Source organism: Hetaerina americana, unplaced genomic scaffold, assembly GCF_022747635.1.
Source record: "Hetaerina americana unplaced genomic scaffold, ioHetAmer1.1.p SCAF_9, whole genome shotgun sequence".
In the NCBI taxonomy this organism is placed as follows: domain Eukaryota; kingdom Metazoa; phylum Arthropoda; class Insecta; order Odonata; family Calopterygidae; genus Hetaerina; species Hetaerina americana.
The window spans coordinates 26,925,991-26,940,835 of record NW_027287538.1 but is presented as its reverse complement, the minus strand read 5'-3'; the positions used below and the strand labels follow the sequence as shown (position 1 = coordinate 26,940,835).

At 45.4% G+C, this 14,845-nt stretch overlaps 1 protein-coding gene across 1 annotated transcript in view; it reads right to left on the bottom strand.

Moving 5' to 3' along the window:
• Window positions 1–14,845, bottom strand: part of hth (Meis homeobox homothorax) — an 834,894-nt gene that overhangs the window by 269,244 nt on the left and 550,805 nt on the right. The window contains exon 8 of the mRNA XM_071597689.1: window positions 9,634–9,741. Within this exon, the coding sequence (XP_071453790.1) occupies window positions 9,634–9,741 (108 nt within the window). The remainder of the gene's footprint in view (window positions 1–9,633; window positions 9,742–14,845) is intronic.

Below are 14,845 nucleotides of genomic sequence, written 5' to 3'. Positions count from 1 at the left end.
CTTCGATGACTGATTAGCAACGGTCGTATCGGGATTTTCCTCCGCACCACAAAAGAACGAGTGCGGTCTGCATCCAAGAACGGCCGTCCGAGCGCGTTTACCTTTAACAAGGAACTGAAAAGGGGAAGAGGAGAATGGAGAGCTTGTTGTATGCTTCCTGGTCGATGGCTCTTGCAATAAGTCCGCGGCATATCACGAAAACCTTGCTTTTGGAGTGACTGATGCTGGGTAATTTCCCCCACCCCCTGCCACATAGCGAAGAGGAGGGCGCGGAGATAATATTGTAAGATCCCCGACCTACGAGAGGGTAATATGGCCGTAGAAGGAAGGGTCTATGAGACGGGGGGGAAGGGAGTATGGGAGTGCCGGAGGAGGGTGGAGGGGTCGGCGTACGGGTGGAAGGGCGCGGGTGGGGGAAATCGTGCGGGGTTGCGATCGGAAGAGGGAGCCAATTAGGGAACGAGGTGCGTGGGAGGTGATGGATGGACCAATCACCGGAGAGAGATGTGTGTGTGTGGAGGAGGGAGAGGGAGGAAGAAGAGAGGTTAAGGGAGAGGAGGAAAAAACTGTGGGGGAGAGAAGAGGGACACAAGGTTGGGGAGTAGAACAGAGGGGAAAGGGGAGAAAGGAAGTCCAGAGGGGGAAGACGAGGCCGGGAGCGGGGGGGAAGTAAGGGATAAGGGTTGCAAAAGGTAGAGGAGGAGGAGGCGGCACATGGGTTCCTCACCATCTTCCCCCTTCCCTTTTTGCGTTCCCTCCCACTTCTTCCCCCCCCTTTTTCACCTCCCTCCCATCGGAACCTGCTATCTTCTTTCGTGGGAAAAGGACAACCCGCCAATTTGGTGGGCGTCCTTTAAGGAAAGGGAGGAGGAGGGAGTTAGGCCGGAGGAGGGAAGCTTGGAAGGGAAGGGTGAAAATGAGAGAGGCATGAGATGGATGCCAAAAACAATGGAAGAACGATAGCGCGGAATGAGAAACGTGAGAGAAGGTAGGGAAGCGCGCGGGGAGGTTCTAGAGTATAATAAAGAGAAGTTGAGAAAGGCTCTCGTCTTCTCAGGAGGGGGAGTTGTGGAAAAAGAGATGTGCTGAGGTGAGAAGACGGCGAGGAGCGAAATGGTTAAGGGAACGAACAATGGAGGGCACCGTCAGAAAATGGCGAAGGACTGTGACGATGAAATGAATTGAGCAAAACCTAAATACATCCTAATATCTCTGCCCCCGAATCAAGCAATGACATTTGTGCCTCATATTTTTATATCCCACTTCCGTTCACTCTTTCCGATCTTCGGTCCTCATTAGAAGGAATTTCATTTTTGGAAAGCATTTTTCCGAACGTCGACGTTAGTTCACAACAGCCGTAAAGTTGGCTGTACTCCGACAAAGGAACCCCAATTTCCTAAGCTATAAAATTACTCTTCCAGAAGTTGTATACTTAATTCACAAGTTGAATACAAAAACATCGTAAAGGGTAAAAAAATAACATAGAAGGCAGAGGGTTGTAAGAGAAGTCGAACAGAGGGTAGAGAGAGAGAACACTAAGCTCTCGCTTGGAGGAGTAAACGCGAGTGCGGCATTGTGCAAAGCCATTTGATGGAAACGGTGGGTTACAGTTCACGAGTGAACAGAGCCAATTATTTGTAGAAACGTAGCTATCTTTGCTGCGAAACATGTACAGAGCTCCCGAGAGCATGCCGTAATGGAACACGTAACTAAACAATCCAATTGCTTCGTCATTAATAAAACTAAGCCAAGCTACTAGTCCTAACAGGTTCGATATCTTAGGAGGTGTGAATAGAAGAGAGCTAGAAATTGAAAATGAAAAGCTTCGCACGGTTCATTAGTACTTAAAGCTACTATTTACGGGTATATACCAACCTAAGAAGTCAAAATTTAGAACCCCAAAGTGCAGCATTAAATTGCAATAGCTTTAGAAAATTACAATTTTATTATACCACCGCAGAGTATAAATATCTATACCTCAATTATTGTAATGGACCACGGCGACGGGAATGAGGAGATACAAGGAGTAATTAATTGTTATTCATTCAAATATCAATAATTTTTCTAGTATTTACTACAGATTCAAATTCAAAAGTGGACATGTTAAGCAACGTTCCTGCCTCGGTCTTTGCTACGCTAAAAAAACCTAACTTCGCCACATTATCATCAGTGACGATTGCAGCCTCTTTTTTTTACCTGCTTACGAGTTCACTCGTTTTCAATAGCCCACAATATAATTGCCCAGAAACATACGTGGGTGAAGACTCCGCGACACATTAACAACATTAGCTTTAAGGGCCTCTCAATTCCACAAAGCATTAATTACGCGCCCTGATCAAACGCATCTTGCTTTGATACCCCATTGTTCACCATTCCCGCGCATTTTTGTGCACGTCGGAAAGGGAGTGCATAAAAACGTCATTAAATTCCGCGAGGGAAATCGAATCTCACCGGCGACGGGACTTCCACTCGCCCGGCCCCGAGTAATACGAAATCGCGCTCCATTACTGCGGATCAATTCCCTTTGAAACATTTTATCCACTAATTAGGCATCACCAGTCACGCCGGCCCCCACGCCCACGCACCCTGCCCCCCACCACCCCTCAACTCCCCCACACTCGAATTTATCTATCCTCTCTCCCCCTGGTTTTGCGCCCCATCCCTGTTTGCTGTTCATGTTTCGCGGATCGCTTTTCATTTTTTTCCTTCCCGGCTCGCCTCGCTTTGCATGCCATCAGGGGAAAGGGAGACGAGGAGGGAGGGGGAGGCGGAAAAACCATTAGAGAGTACGTGGACTGGTTTCGAACTCTCGAAATACGCACCTTTTTACGGTCATTTCGGTTAAATGCGTTCGTTTGGGAAGCGAGCTGTACGCGGGGAGGAGGAGGTTGGGTTTGGGGGGTGGCGGGTGCGGAGGCAAAGAGGGGCGAAGGGAGGCAAGGAAAAAGGTATGGCGGATTTTTTGAAAGAGAGAAAGAGCGGGGAGGGAGGGAAACCCCGCAGGGAGGAGGAGGATGGGTGGTGGGTGGGTAGGGAGCGAGAGAGGTGGTGAGGTATGGTGCGGCGGTGGAGTGAGGAAGAGGGCGTGGAGGGGGGATATGGAGTCGGGAGATATTTCGGATAATAAACCATCAAAATGGGAGGAGACGCGGCCATCACGATCCGTCCGCCATAAATATTCCTCACTCTGCTTTCATGCACTCTCTTTCATGCTCCCCACCCCACCCCCCTTCCTTCTCTCTCTCTCTCCTATTTCATCTTTATTTTTCGTCTCCTCCTTCCCGCTTCTCCTCTCCCACTGCCAAATGCTCTCATGAACCGTTCTTCCCGCGGACCGGAAAGAGGGAGGGCAACGGAGATTCTTAATTTACACATCATTTGATCGGTTTTCCATGACGAGGATGAAATTTTTAGTTCAGCATTCTGACGGAACCCATCGGAGACGAGTGCAACCCGTCCAAACAAGAGGATGGGATTTTCCGGTTTTCGGTGCGTTTTTTACCCCGGCAAATCAGCCGCGAAATTATGACAGGGATAAAGATAGGCGAGCCGTTTACTATCACAAGGAACGCTATCGTCGAGTGAGTCCGTGCGTCATCACGCACTCCACAGAAGCACGAAAAAGTCCATAATATCAAAAAAGGCACGTACACCAAACTTCATATTGTTCAAAACAATAATATCAGCTAGACGATGAATTCAACCAGTGCAAAAGTATTATACCAAACTTTTGAATTAGGTCAATTTTTTTTATCGTGACTCAATTATGAACCAGCGTACATTCCGATAATCGTATTTCTGAATGACATTTTCAGTTTCATAATCATATTAGCAGGAATTAAACTGTCAAAAATGCATTTTTGCAATGAAGCATTGATTCGGCATTCTTCCTGAGATCATGATCCTCAATACAGCACTCAAAATACTGTAAAAACCCAATATTACATAACTATTAGCTAATGGTATTAACAAATTATAAAGTTAACGATAAACTATTTTTGCTATTACATGTACATCAAATATCCCATCATCGTACTTCACCCGCGAAATATTTTCTCTCCAAAAAAAACGAAAAAGTATGCAAAGCGAAAAGTGTGCATCGAGGGGACCGAATTAAAAAATCTCATCATCCACGTTCTACTTCTGCATCACTACGTTCGATGGAAGCGCACCAGGGGCATGCTGCACAATATACGCCTTCCTTTAAAGTTTAAAAAGGGTAAAAAATTAATAAAACGCGACCGTATCAATAATACTACCTCAATTCCGAACTAATAAGAATGAACCGAGCCATTCCTCGCGCTTTACAACGCTCGGCCATTTCCCTCACTTCACTCTTTGGCGTTTCTATCTCTCTCTTTCTCTTTCTCCATCTCTCTCTCTTTCCCAACCCTCTGCCCGACCACCTCACACCACCGCCATCCAATGCGCACACGAAAACGTTAACGATCTTCAATTGTCGTTACAGTCCCCCTCCTCCCCTTCCTACTCAGCCGCGACCACCCACACACACACACAAACACACACTCCGCGCGCAGGGAGAGCGAGCGAGAAAAACCTTTCCAGTACTCTTTCCCCCCCCCCCCAGAAAGAGGAAAAATTTCTACCCGACGCAAACCAACGCCATCTGTTGTTAGCCAGACGATTGATTGGATTGCTTCAGAGGCAGGGCGACGAATGGTGCAAAAGGTGTGCGCAGGGCAAGAGAGTGGGCAGCGCACGGGAGTGGGGGAGGGTGCGCGGAGCGGGGAAAGGGACGACGGAGCAGGAGGGCGGACCGGGGAGGGAGAGTTTACGCGCCAGCGCAGAACGCGCCCCCAGTGGCGCCGGCGTCGCCTGGATACGGACGCCGTGGCAGTCGTCATGGCAACGGGTGGAGGGGCGGTGAGGACGGGGGGAGGGAGAGGAGAAACGTGTGTGTGCGTGGGTGATAGAGAGGGAGAGAGGGTAGAGGAGCGGAAGGGGATGCAGGCAATCCCCGATTAGTGCTCTTTAATTGGACCCTAAAAACGGCGCTACCCGAAATACAGACGAGGAATGCGAAGAAACTCTCCTTGCCGTGTCTCAAGACAACTCACGTCACCTCATCTTTTGTGACCATAACATTTAGAAACAAGAGTCTTTCCTCTCTGTTTACAAAGTCCTCGGAACTTTTTTTTTAAGTCGTAGATTTTTTTTAACATTAATGACGTGAGTTTTTCCCGCCATTCATTAATTTGGATGGGTTCCTTTACTCTCCACCAATCTTACATGAAGAGCTCCGACTCTGATAGCAGTCGTTTGGCGAAAGAAGTTAAGGCTACGACGAGATAAAACTACTTAAGAAACGCTCAAAACAAAAACGGAAACAAACGCAGATATTGACTATAGCTGCAGTGATGGGAATCTTTTACCATATGACACATAAAACGTCACATGGATTATGAACATATCTTACGGGTGTCATGTACCAAACTAAATATAATTGAAAATGATGGAAAATCGGCGAAACAAAAACGTGTGTTAACATTTTGCCTGGCCAAACAAATTTATTTTTTGAAGGTTACGTGAAGATGTAATGATACTGAAGACATCATTGTTGAAGATGGTGTTATTTGATTAGAAAAAATACATAATTGGCAGGAGTACCTCAAGGGGAAGACCTACGGGAGATTAAGTGAAACGATCGACGGAATGTGATAAAGCCAGAGGTTACCGATGAGGAAATGAATATCTTTATCCGGTTAGGCAGCGACCGACAGTAAATACGAAAGCGAAATAAGCTTCCGATAAACATGGATCAAAATTCAGGACGAATTATTGTCTGCACCATGTTTATGTGTTTGTCGACGTGCGTCATTACAACTTGCAGTAAACCAATGATTATTCTTATAAGCGGAGAGTCGATAGTCCCGGGAAATTGTTTTATTTACATTGCCATTGCTGAGGATCCAGCACAAACTTGACACGTACTCAGTAAGAATTTTAATAACATTTACGGCAAAATAAATGTTCTTCCAGCTGTGATGGGGTATCTGATGCATAGAAGACGCATTCCTCACCTTATACATTTTATGTGGGTATCTCACGTTCTCGACAACAGTGATACAAATATCGCCACGTAACGGAAAAAGCAAGCCATCGAATATAACCTAAGACCACATACCAAAAAACCGCAACTCATGATGAATGGCGAATTTAACACCTATGAAGTAAGTGACAATTTTTCTGACAAATTACAATCCTAAACAGCGTGACAGCAACCTTTAAGATGGCTAAGTCATTCTCTAAACTGAATTAGTCATTATTACGCTCTCCATAGCATTCTTTTACAGAATTATTTGTCCTTTTATTGAATATTCTTGCATGTGAGTTCCTTCTTTCGCATGATTGACTTTGTACGATTGCATGATCGAACTGATATTTGGGTCGACGTGTAATTATTGTGATAGTACATGCATGGCTGATGACGGCCCCCCCTCCCCCGCCACACGCCCCTACGTCGGCTTGCAGGATATTATGTAGTTGTAGCTGCAGAATTATTTGAAGGGAAATAGTAAATACGGGAGAAATTATGCCACAAGAAAATGAACTCGCCCGTTCATAGCATATATTTGTACTGGAATAAGAAGTATTATATTTTAACAATTTTGTTAGATCGAACCAAGTTCTCATACCACACCACAGAGGGTAATCCCTTTAATACAGGACAAGTAATTCGAAAACCTGCCCTAGCCACATCTACCACCCTCTTCGACGTCTTGACCTGGATCATTGCTCGAGGTTCCAAGCACAAAACATTTAATTATGAACTGATTTTCACACAGCATCAAAACTGTGAAATAATTGCTCGATAGTAACTCGGAAAATCGTATCTTCGGAGCAGGACTGGCATCGATTGGTCCAACTTGATCTCTATTTAATGTCGTCTTGGCCATTTTTTCCAGGGATTTCTCTTTTGAGAGCGGGGGGGGGACTTTCCTCCCGGCGAGCCCATTCCTAGGGCAGCCAAAAGCCTCCCGCCTACCCCGCCCACCCTAACCCCTTTTCCCTCCGCAAAGGCTCCACCATCCGTCCCCCCTCCTCCCACGCCCCTCCCCCCAAACCGTCCCCTCAACCAACCCAGTCCCACTGCCTCCTCCTGTGCCCCTCACAGCAAGAGAGAGAGGCATGGCGGCAGGCAGGGTCCTGACATCAATACTGGCGAAGGAAGAGGAGGAGCGGGTCGGAGGATGAAGGAACGAGGGAGGGATAGGAAGACCGAGAAAGAGGGAGGGGGGAGGTGGGAGACGGTTGGAAGAGCAGGGATATACAGCGGATCCCCTGGAAGCTGTGCGCCAGCGCAAAGTAGCGCTGAGTCGGGAGGGAGCGGAATTGGGGGGGGGCGGGAAGGGGTGGGTGGTGAGGGAGAGGGGAGAGCACGTGAGGGTTGGACGAGGGAGGGTGGGCGGGGAGGTTAGAGACAGTTCGTCCGAGGCACGGAGAAAACGGCTGAATCGTTGGGAAATAGTTGCCCGGGGTAACGAAAATGCCCCGAGGTTACATAATGCAAACGGCAATGCGAGACTTGCATGTGCTTAAGTGGTTATATAGATTCGCAAATGCCTATATTTTCTCCAATCGTCAAGCCGCTGCGGGGGTAAAAGGACTTGCTTCTCAAGCGAGCTCTTCTTTTTCGACTCGCGCCGGAGAGAGACGCGTGCATCAAATTTGAGTCCCGGAATTAGCGACTTCATGTTTCTCTATGTCGTCCGGCTTTGAGTTTGAAAGAAACAAATAAGACCTACACGAGGTTGCGATTGAAGTCGAATGAAACCTTAAAGCGAGAAGGATCGGGTATCAAAATTTCGGTTCTTAAAAATGCAAAACGGTACCTGATTGCCGGGGTTAAGTTGCAATCGGGAAACATATGAAAACAAAATTTTACCGCATTACTGATTTTCAATAACCTGTCTGATACGTCTACGGGTTTGTTTTTGGACAAAAAATAACGTTCACAGGAGATTTAAACTTATATACGTCAGTTATCCATAGAATTAAAGTTAACCCAGAAATATGAGCCTCCAATAACCAAAAGAGTAGTTTTCAAATTAATTAGGGCAAACTTGAATTTTAATCAGGTTTTCATCTTCTTGTTGATTGAGGGCAGAGGAAAAATTATCGCACAATTTATAAGGTAGCCCTGCTTCATAGAAAGAAAATTTAATATCTCAACTGCTACGACTGCTTGTAAATGCTCAATTTGACCCTTCCAGTTCAAGGAAATGCATTTATCCTCTCACAGAGCCCAACGTGATCGCAAAAGACATAGATCAGCACGATTGCCAAACCGCGTATTTATTTCTCGCTCCGCGTTCCTCGTCCCCGAACGCAATTTGAGGGAGGGATTGCCGCCGTGCCATGAGATGAAGGGGTGAACGAGGGGCTGACGTGACCTCACGACGATCACGCTTGAGCAGAGCGGCGTTTAATGGCACGTCACGTCTCGGGCATCGCACACATCAGAGGAGCGGACATAAAATTAGGGGAAGGGAGGGGGCGAATCCTTGCAAATCGTCGGGACTAGCGAGATGGCTCTTTGGATCACAAAAGACTTTCCGAGACATTTTGGTAAAATTTATTTGATTCTCCACCGAGGAAAGTCAAAATAGATCCTGTATTAGAAATACCACGATGCCGTCAGTTTGGTACGCTACCGTCCAATATCGTTCGTCAGCTTTTTATCAGCAGCATGGCTTGAATATGCCTTCATTTTCTGACGAAATTATACATGGAAGTGACGGAAGGAATAAAAGTAAGTATCAAATTTCCTTGCTTAGAAAATAATCATAACAGGAAAATAATAATAAGAATCTATTACATACTGATAACCTAAGGATACCGAACACTAAGTCATGAAGAATATGCAAATCTACACCTACTTCAAACCGGCAAGCCATCGTTAGGACGTGTGGCAAAGGGGTGATATAGAATACCAGCCATAACACCTCACGCGACATAATGATAATCTCACAATAAGAAGGAATACGTTGTGTTATCATCCTACAGTATCCTTAAAACTATTCGCTCAATCACTACATCATTGTGATAGATACAGGTGAAATTTTTTATTAGTTGGAGAGTATGTTAATCACCAAAAGGCATTTTCATCTGACATTAGAAAAATAAAAAAACCGACCGCAATGTAATGGGTTTTTCGTGTAATAAGGTACGTACGCTTCTACTTCAGTAAATGAGGCAAAATAATAAGAAAAAATTGACCAAATTAAATAAATACATGGATCATCATGAAACCTCTCCAGAACAAAGGATGCAGCACATTTCTACGTCACAATTAAAAATTCTCAAACTATTATATCGATGTCACAGAAACCTCAAACTCTAAATTTGATGAGTCAGTCAGTGGTGCTCAAATTTAGCACCAACACACGCGGAGAACATTGGCATCAATAGGTTATTATGGACTTAATCCATGCACGTCTTCAGGTGCAACATACGGAATTAGGGAAGTAAGAGATGCATGTGGTCTCAGACAATTTCACGGAGGAATGGTTTAAATTGTTTGTGCCAAAACATAGACAAATGCCATTTATGCAGTTAAGACAATATGTCTAGTTAATGATTATGGAGGGATGGAAGGTATGTTGTACTTACCAGGGCTTCCTAGGAAGACTGATGAGTAGAGGACTCCCCTTCGGGCTTCGGCCCCCGGCGTCCTCGCGTCCCCCGTCGACCACTCTCGTCTCGTTGGGCACCACTTACCTGTAAGGAAAACGGGAAATAAATGATCAAGTACACTCCAAGTTCATTGACATTTCCGTTAAAATTTCAATCCCCGAGAACGTTCACATCTATCATCACTTCGCCCGCAAAGGGAGCAGGCTAAATACCACATCTTCAGAAATACAAATAGCAATATTCGTATTCCATGATCGCTTTCATGAATAAAGTAAATGAGTCATAACAACAGGAAGTAAAGTTTTCATTCAATGACGTGAAAGACTTCAGATTGATTCCAAAAATACTCCTTAAAACGTTGCATTCGATGACACTATTTATAATGCTAGCATTCCATACTATTTATAGTAGTTCAACACTACATTTAGCCATGTGATAATTTGGCATCCACCGCAAGGGGAATTGAAAAAAGGCATTAAAAATGAAGTGATGCAACCATTTCTAATTCAGACTACCTTAAGGAAAATCTAATTCCTTCGACGAAAACAATAAATTAATTTGCCAACTAGCTGCTCGCTATCTTTATGAAAATTTCAGCATGAATATTCACGCAATCAACTACAAGTTGCAAAGAAAAGATACTTTCCAATTCCATTCAGTCACCAGCATCTGAAACATTTTCGAATCACAATACCAGCAAAACCCCGAGTCAATCAGAGGTGAAATGGAAAAATTCTCTCGCTCGGAGCGTAAGTTAGTAAGCGGATCGGGGAAGGGAGAAATTTGTTTTGCGAACGCAAGCTGTGAGTGAACCGTGCAGAAAGTATGCACAAACAAAATCTTTTTGGTGATATACAGAGCGTATTTAGAGAGAAACAATAATAAACTTAATAAATTAAAACACGAGTCCGGATAAAATCGCCGACACCTCCTAAAGAAAAGTACAAATTTGTCAGTCCTCGAAAACCCTCGTAGAAGCGAGGAGGCGCTCGAGTCGACCCATCGTCTTTTGATCGAGTGAGAGGACGGCAAAGAGGAGCAGCACTTCCTCTCCGTCCTTCAAGTGGCCCGAGGTTTAAGTTGACGCTCCGTGCACGTGACGGGGGCAAGTGGATTCCCCCAGATTGCTGGGTCAAGTATTCCCTATATCCAGACACACCACCGACTAACTACTGCAAAACCATAACCACCTCCGCCTCCACCACCCCCAACTCCCTCCAACAACACCACCATTCCCCACCCACTTACCTATCCCCTCACCCCTTCCCTCCGCTCGCTTGCGAAATACGAAGAGGAGAGCCGCTGCAGGTTGACTGAGAAGGGGATGACGGGAAGGAAAAGAGGGTGGGATTTGATTTGGGGAGTGCGATGCTTGAGGGGAGGGGGAGCGAGAGGGAAGGAGGGGAATGCGGGAGGGTGGAGGCGGGTTCCTTCGGCGTGGCAGTGGGCCATAATTGGACGCTTTGCATGAAGGGCTGCGAAGGGCCACTTGGGAGCGCCGCGCCGGGGAGGGCACACGGTGGGAGACGGGGATGCGAGGGAGGTAAAGGGTGGAGGGGGGGACACACTAAACCTCACCATGACAACGGGGTGTCACGTGTAAGGCTCTTCACACTTCTCAACCAAACCGAACCTGACACTTTATATCCCAATTCCCTGCCACCTCTGCATATCCCTTACGTGTACAAGAGAGCCCTACCCTGTCCACATCCTCCACCCCCCTCTCCTCCAAAGGCCCTCAAACTTTTAAAGCGTCCCTTCTCACGATCCCCCACTCTCGTGTGCATCTCTCCCACACCTCCGCAGCACGCCGGGAAGTTCCATTCCGACCGGCTCCCGATCGACGGGTCACCGTGTTCAAAGCCCGGGCGATATTTTATGCACAGCTAGACTGCATTAATGTTCTACCGTCGAAGAATGCGCCCACAGGAATCACTCGGGGTGAGAAAGATGTGCCAGCCTTTTATTGAGACAAGCAACAGTGAGGCCACCGGGAGGCAGCTGCATCCACACGCTCCTCAGGGAATGTTTTCGCGTTAACGTTATCGCCGGGACCAATCTGATTAAATGGACCCGGTGGTTAGCGTAAGCATCACATAATTTAAAAATTTTAAACGTGGTTCTCAAAAAAATAAAAATAAAAAACCGGAGAGAGATTTGAAAGTATTACTGATCCCTTCGAAGGATTAAAATATTACAGACTTGGCTTAAAGCACCTCATACCCCATTTCGTATTCATCGATTTTATCGGTTGATATATTTAATTAGCTTTTATCGGTTTTAAAGGATGCGCCCCGCATCGTATTTGCGGAAGTAACCTCTTTTGAATCCCCGCTTCCTTTCCAAACGTTAAATTCTTACTCCATCATAGATTTTTTCCGCATATCAGCAATAAAATAAAGTAGATCCCTAAAACTCGAAAAATTAAAAAAAATCGGCATCGTTTATTCTCGAAAAATACCGAAATGGTGGCAAGTGTCGATTTATTTGCAGAAAATGTTGGCGCACGAATTTAAAGTGGTATGTAAAGATCATTCTATCCGTAAAACTAAGTTTTTGATAAGCTCAATAACAAACTCGGCAACTAAACCTCTCCAAGTCCCACCCAGCATAAAAATAACCTACAACCCAGCACTACAACGAACCATTCCTCAACTCCACACACTTCCTGGCTTCTTTTATTCCGTCCAGCATTCATTCCATTCCAGCCACTATCTCGCTTACCGAACATTATCCCCGCAGTCTTCTTCGCCATTCGATATGCCCTGCATTAATATTACCTGCCTTATATGAATTTTTCCAAGCAACCTTTTTTTCGTCACTACAATTAAAAAGGCATCAAGACGTTAATCTAACCATTCCTTAATCTATAAATGATAACGATGCATTTTAATTTGGCCTGACGAACGCGGTGGGAGCAGAGACGAAAAATTCGCCATGACATTAAATTGATTCAACTCTGGAATTGGTTCAACGCATAAGACATTGGCTCGGCCCGCTTATAGCGCATTACGCTAGGACGGCTGAGGCGACCTCGTGGTGTCGGCAGGCCAATTCCCGGGGAAACTCGAGGGGTCGCCTTTAACTGGACTCCGCGCTCGTAAAATCTGCGCTTAACTTCGTTTTGACGCGTCGGTCGGCGGAGGGCGCGAGCGCTCTCTACCCGGCGAAATAAAAGAAATGGCATTCTAAACAAACCTACTTGTGTCACTCCCGCGAGCCAGTGTGTGACATCCAGCTGACTGCTTGAGACCGCGCCTCACCTCCTCAACGTCATCTCCTCAAGCAGTTACACGTCCAGCCGTCTGCTCCCATCACTCAACTCGCCGCGAGAGACACCACGGCGGGGAGGAGAGAGAGACAGAGAGACCGAGAGAGAGCATGATGCTCCCGCAAAGAACGAATGCTCCGTGTGAAATTATTTTTAACCCCCACCATGCAAAAGAATACCCGCGCACCCCCGGGACAGGCTTTCTTGATCAGCAGGAACTATTTACCAATTATCTAAATAAGGGTTTCGGGTGGAAATTTTGGATAATAGTTTCAACACTAGGCAAATCGAATAAAAACACTTACTAAATCGACTACTAACTTCAGTAATAGCGATAATAACTTATTTTCAGCATCTTCAGATCTCAAAAGCGTAAAAACTACTCGTCCACAAACTTCCAGTTTGCTGATCGAGTTTAAGAATTGTTACGTTCTTATTTTCCAATAGGGGAAACTACTTGAGCGATTATTTCTCTATTCATCTACGTATATTTCCCAGGACAAACTGAATTTATATCACGAGACCTCGTACTAAGGAAAGTAAATTAAGCCATTTCGTGCGTCTCACAATGTAGCTAAACTAAATAATAACTATTTTGACAAACATTTCTTTTGGTCTTTGTCTTGGTCGTATCGATAAATCAGCACACTTTGTCTTTCTGATCCCCAGAGGATACACTCGAGGCCTTCAACTAATACTTTTTAACCCAGGAGATGATGATGAAGATAAGAGAATAAATTACGAAGAAAATCTAGTTTGGATTAACGAGGGCTGCTCGAGACTTTCGTAATGTTCTTCCTTGACTCTATCGTCACCTTTTTGCATATTCACCAGTTACTCTCTACCAGGATACAAAACAAGAAACAAAATTTCTCACTCTAACAACCTTTGAATTTCCATGAATGCCTTGCACAAGCCTCAGAGCACCACAAATATGAATTACACATTTTTCTTTGGGAGATTGTTTACAGGTCGATTTCATACTCGGCAACATAGTTTAACTTATTATTTTCATACGAAAGACCCCAGAGGCTGCGCTGAATACTATTTTAGAACAAAAAATTACGGATTAATAACGCTTCTTTCAAAACACAATTAACTAATAAACGAAGGAAGGTCATGACACATTATGCTGTCACTGCTAAATCCACCGAACTACTCTTCCAATCTTGTAACACGAATTTGAATCAAACTAAGAAATTTTCTTCTCATATTTGAAGTTATGACTAAAGCCACGATATAAATTGTCTTATCATTAGAACGACTTTTACCAGACACTTATGAAGGTGGGACAACACAATTGGGACACTAAGTCAGAATTTCCGAATCAATCAACTTCTCCAAAAAAAGAATGCTTCCGGTCACACATGGGACTACAATAAAATTTGTTTTGTTTTAATTTCCTTCTCCATCAACCGGAAGAAATGAGTTGAGTATGCCCCTGTGATGCCACAAGTTCAACCTTAAGATAATACCAATTATAGAAAGAAACTCTGAGTATCCACTCCAGTACACGTTATCTTTATGCAATTTTACCCACAAATCCCTGAAACTGCGAACAGATGATCCAAGTTAATGTGAATCCTAGAACAACGTCCTCCACTCCAAAAACTCGGCGCGTCCCGCATGGACCTCCGGAAATACTTCCTTCTCCGAAACCCCCTCCAGATCCTTTTCTACACCTTCACCCCTCACCCCCCCCGGGTCCTCACCACCCTCCCTCTAGCCCCAACACTTCCCGCAGAGCTCCCACCATTCTCCCTCATCTCCACCATTCCACCCAAGGGTCACGTTTCCCCAGTCTCGTTAGTGGAGGAGGTGTCATGTGATAGGGTCGGGATGGGGAAGAGAGAGAAGGCGGCGAAGGCGGGGGAGGTTGAGGGGGCCGGGTGTGTAGGGGGGGGTTAGACTCGGGAG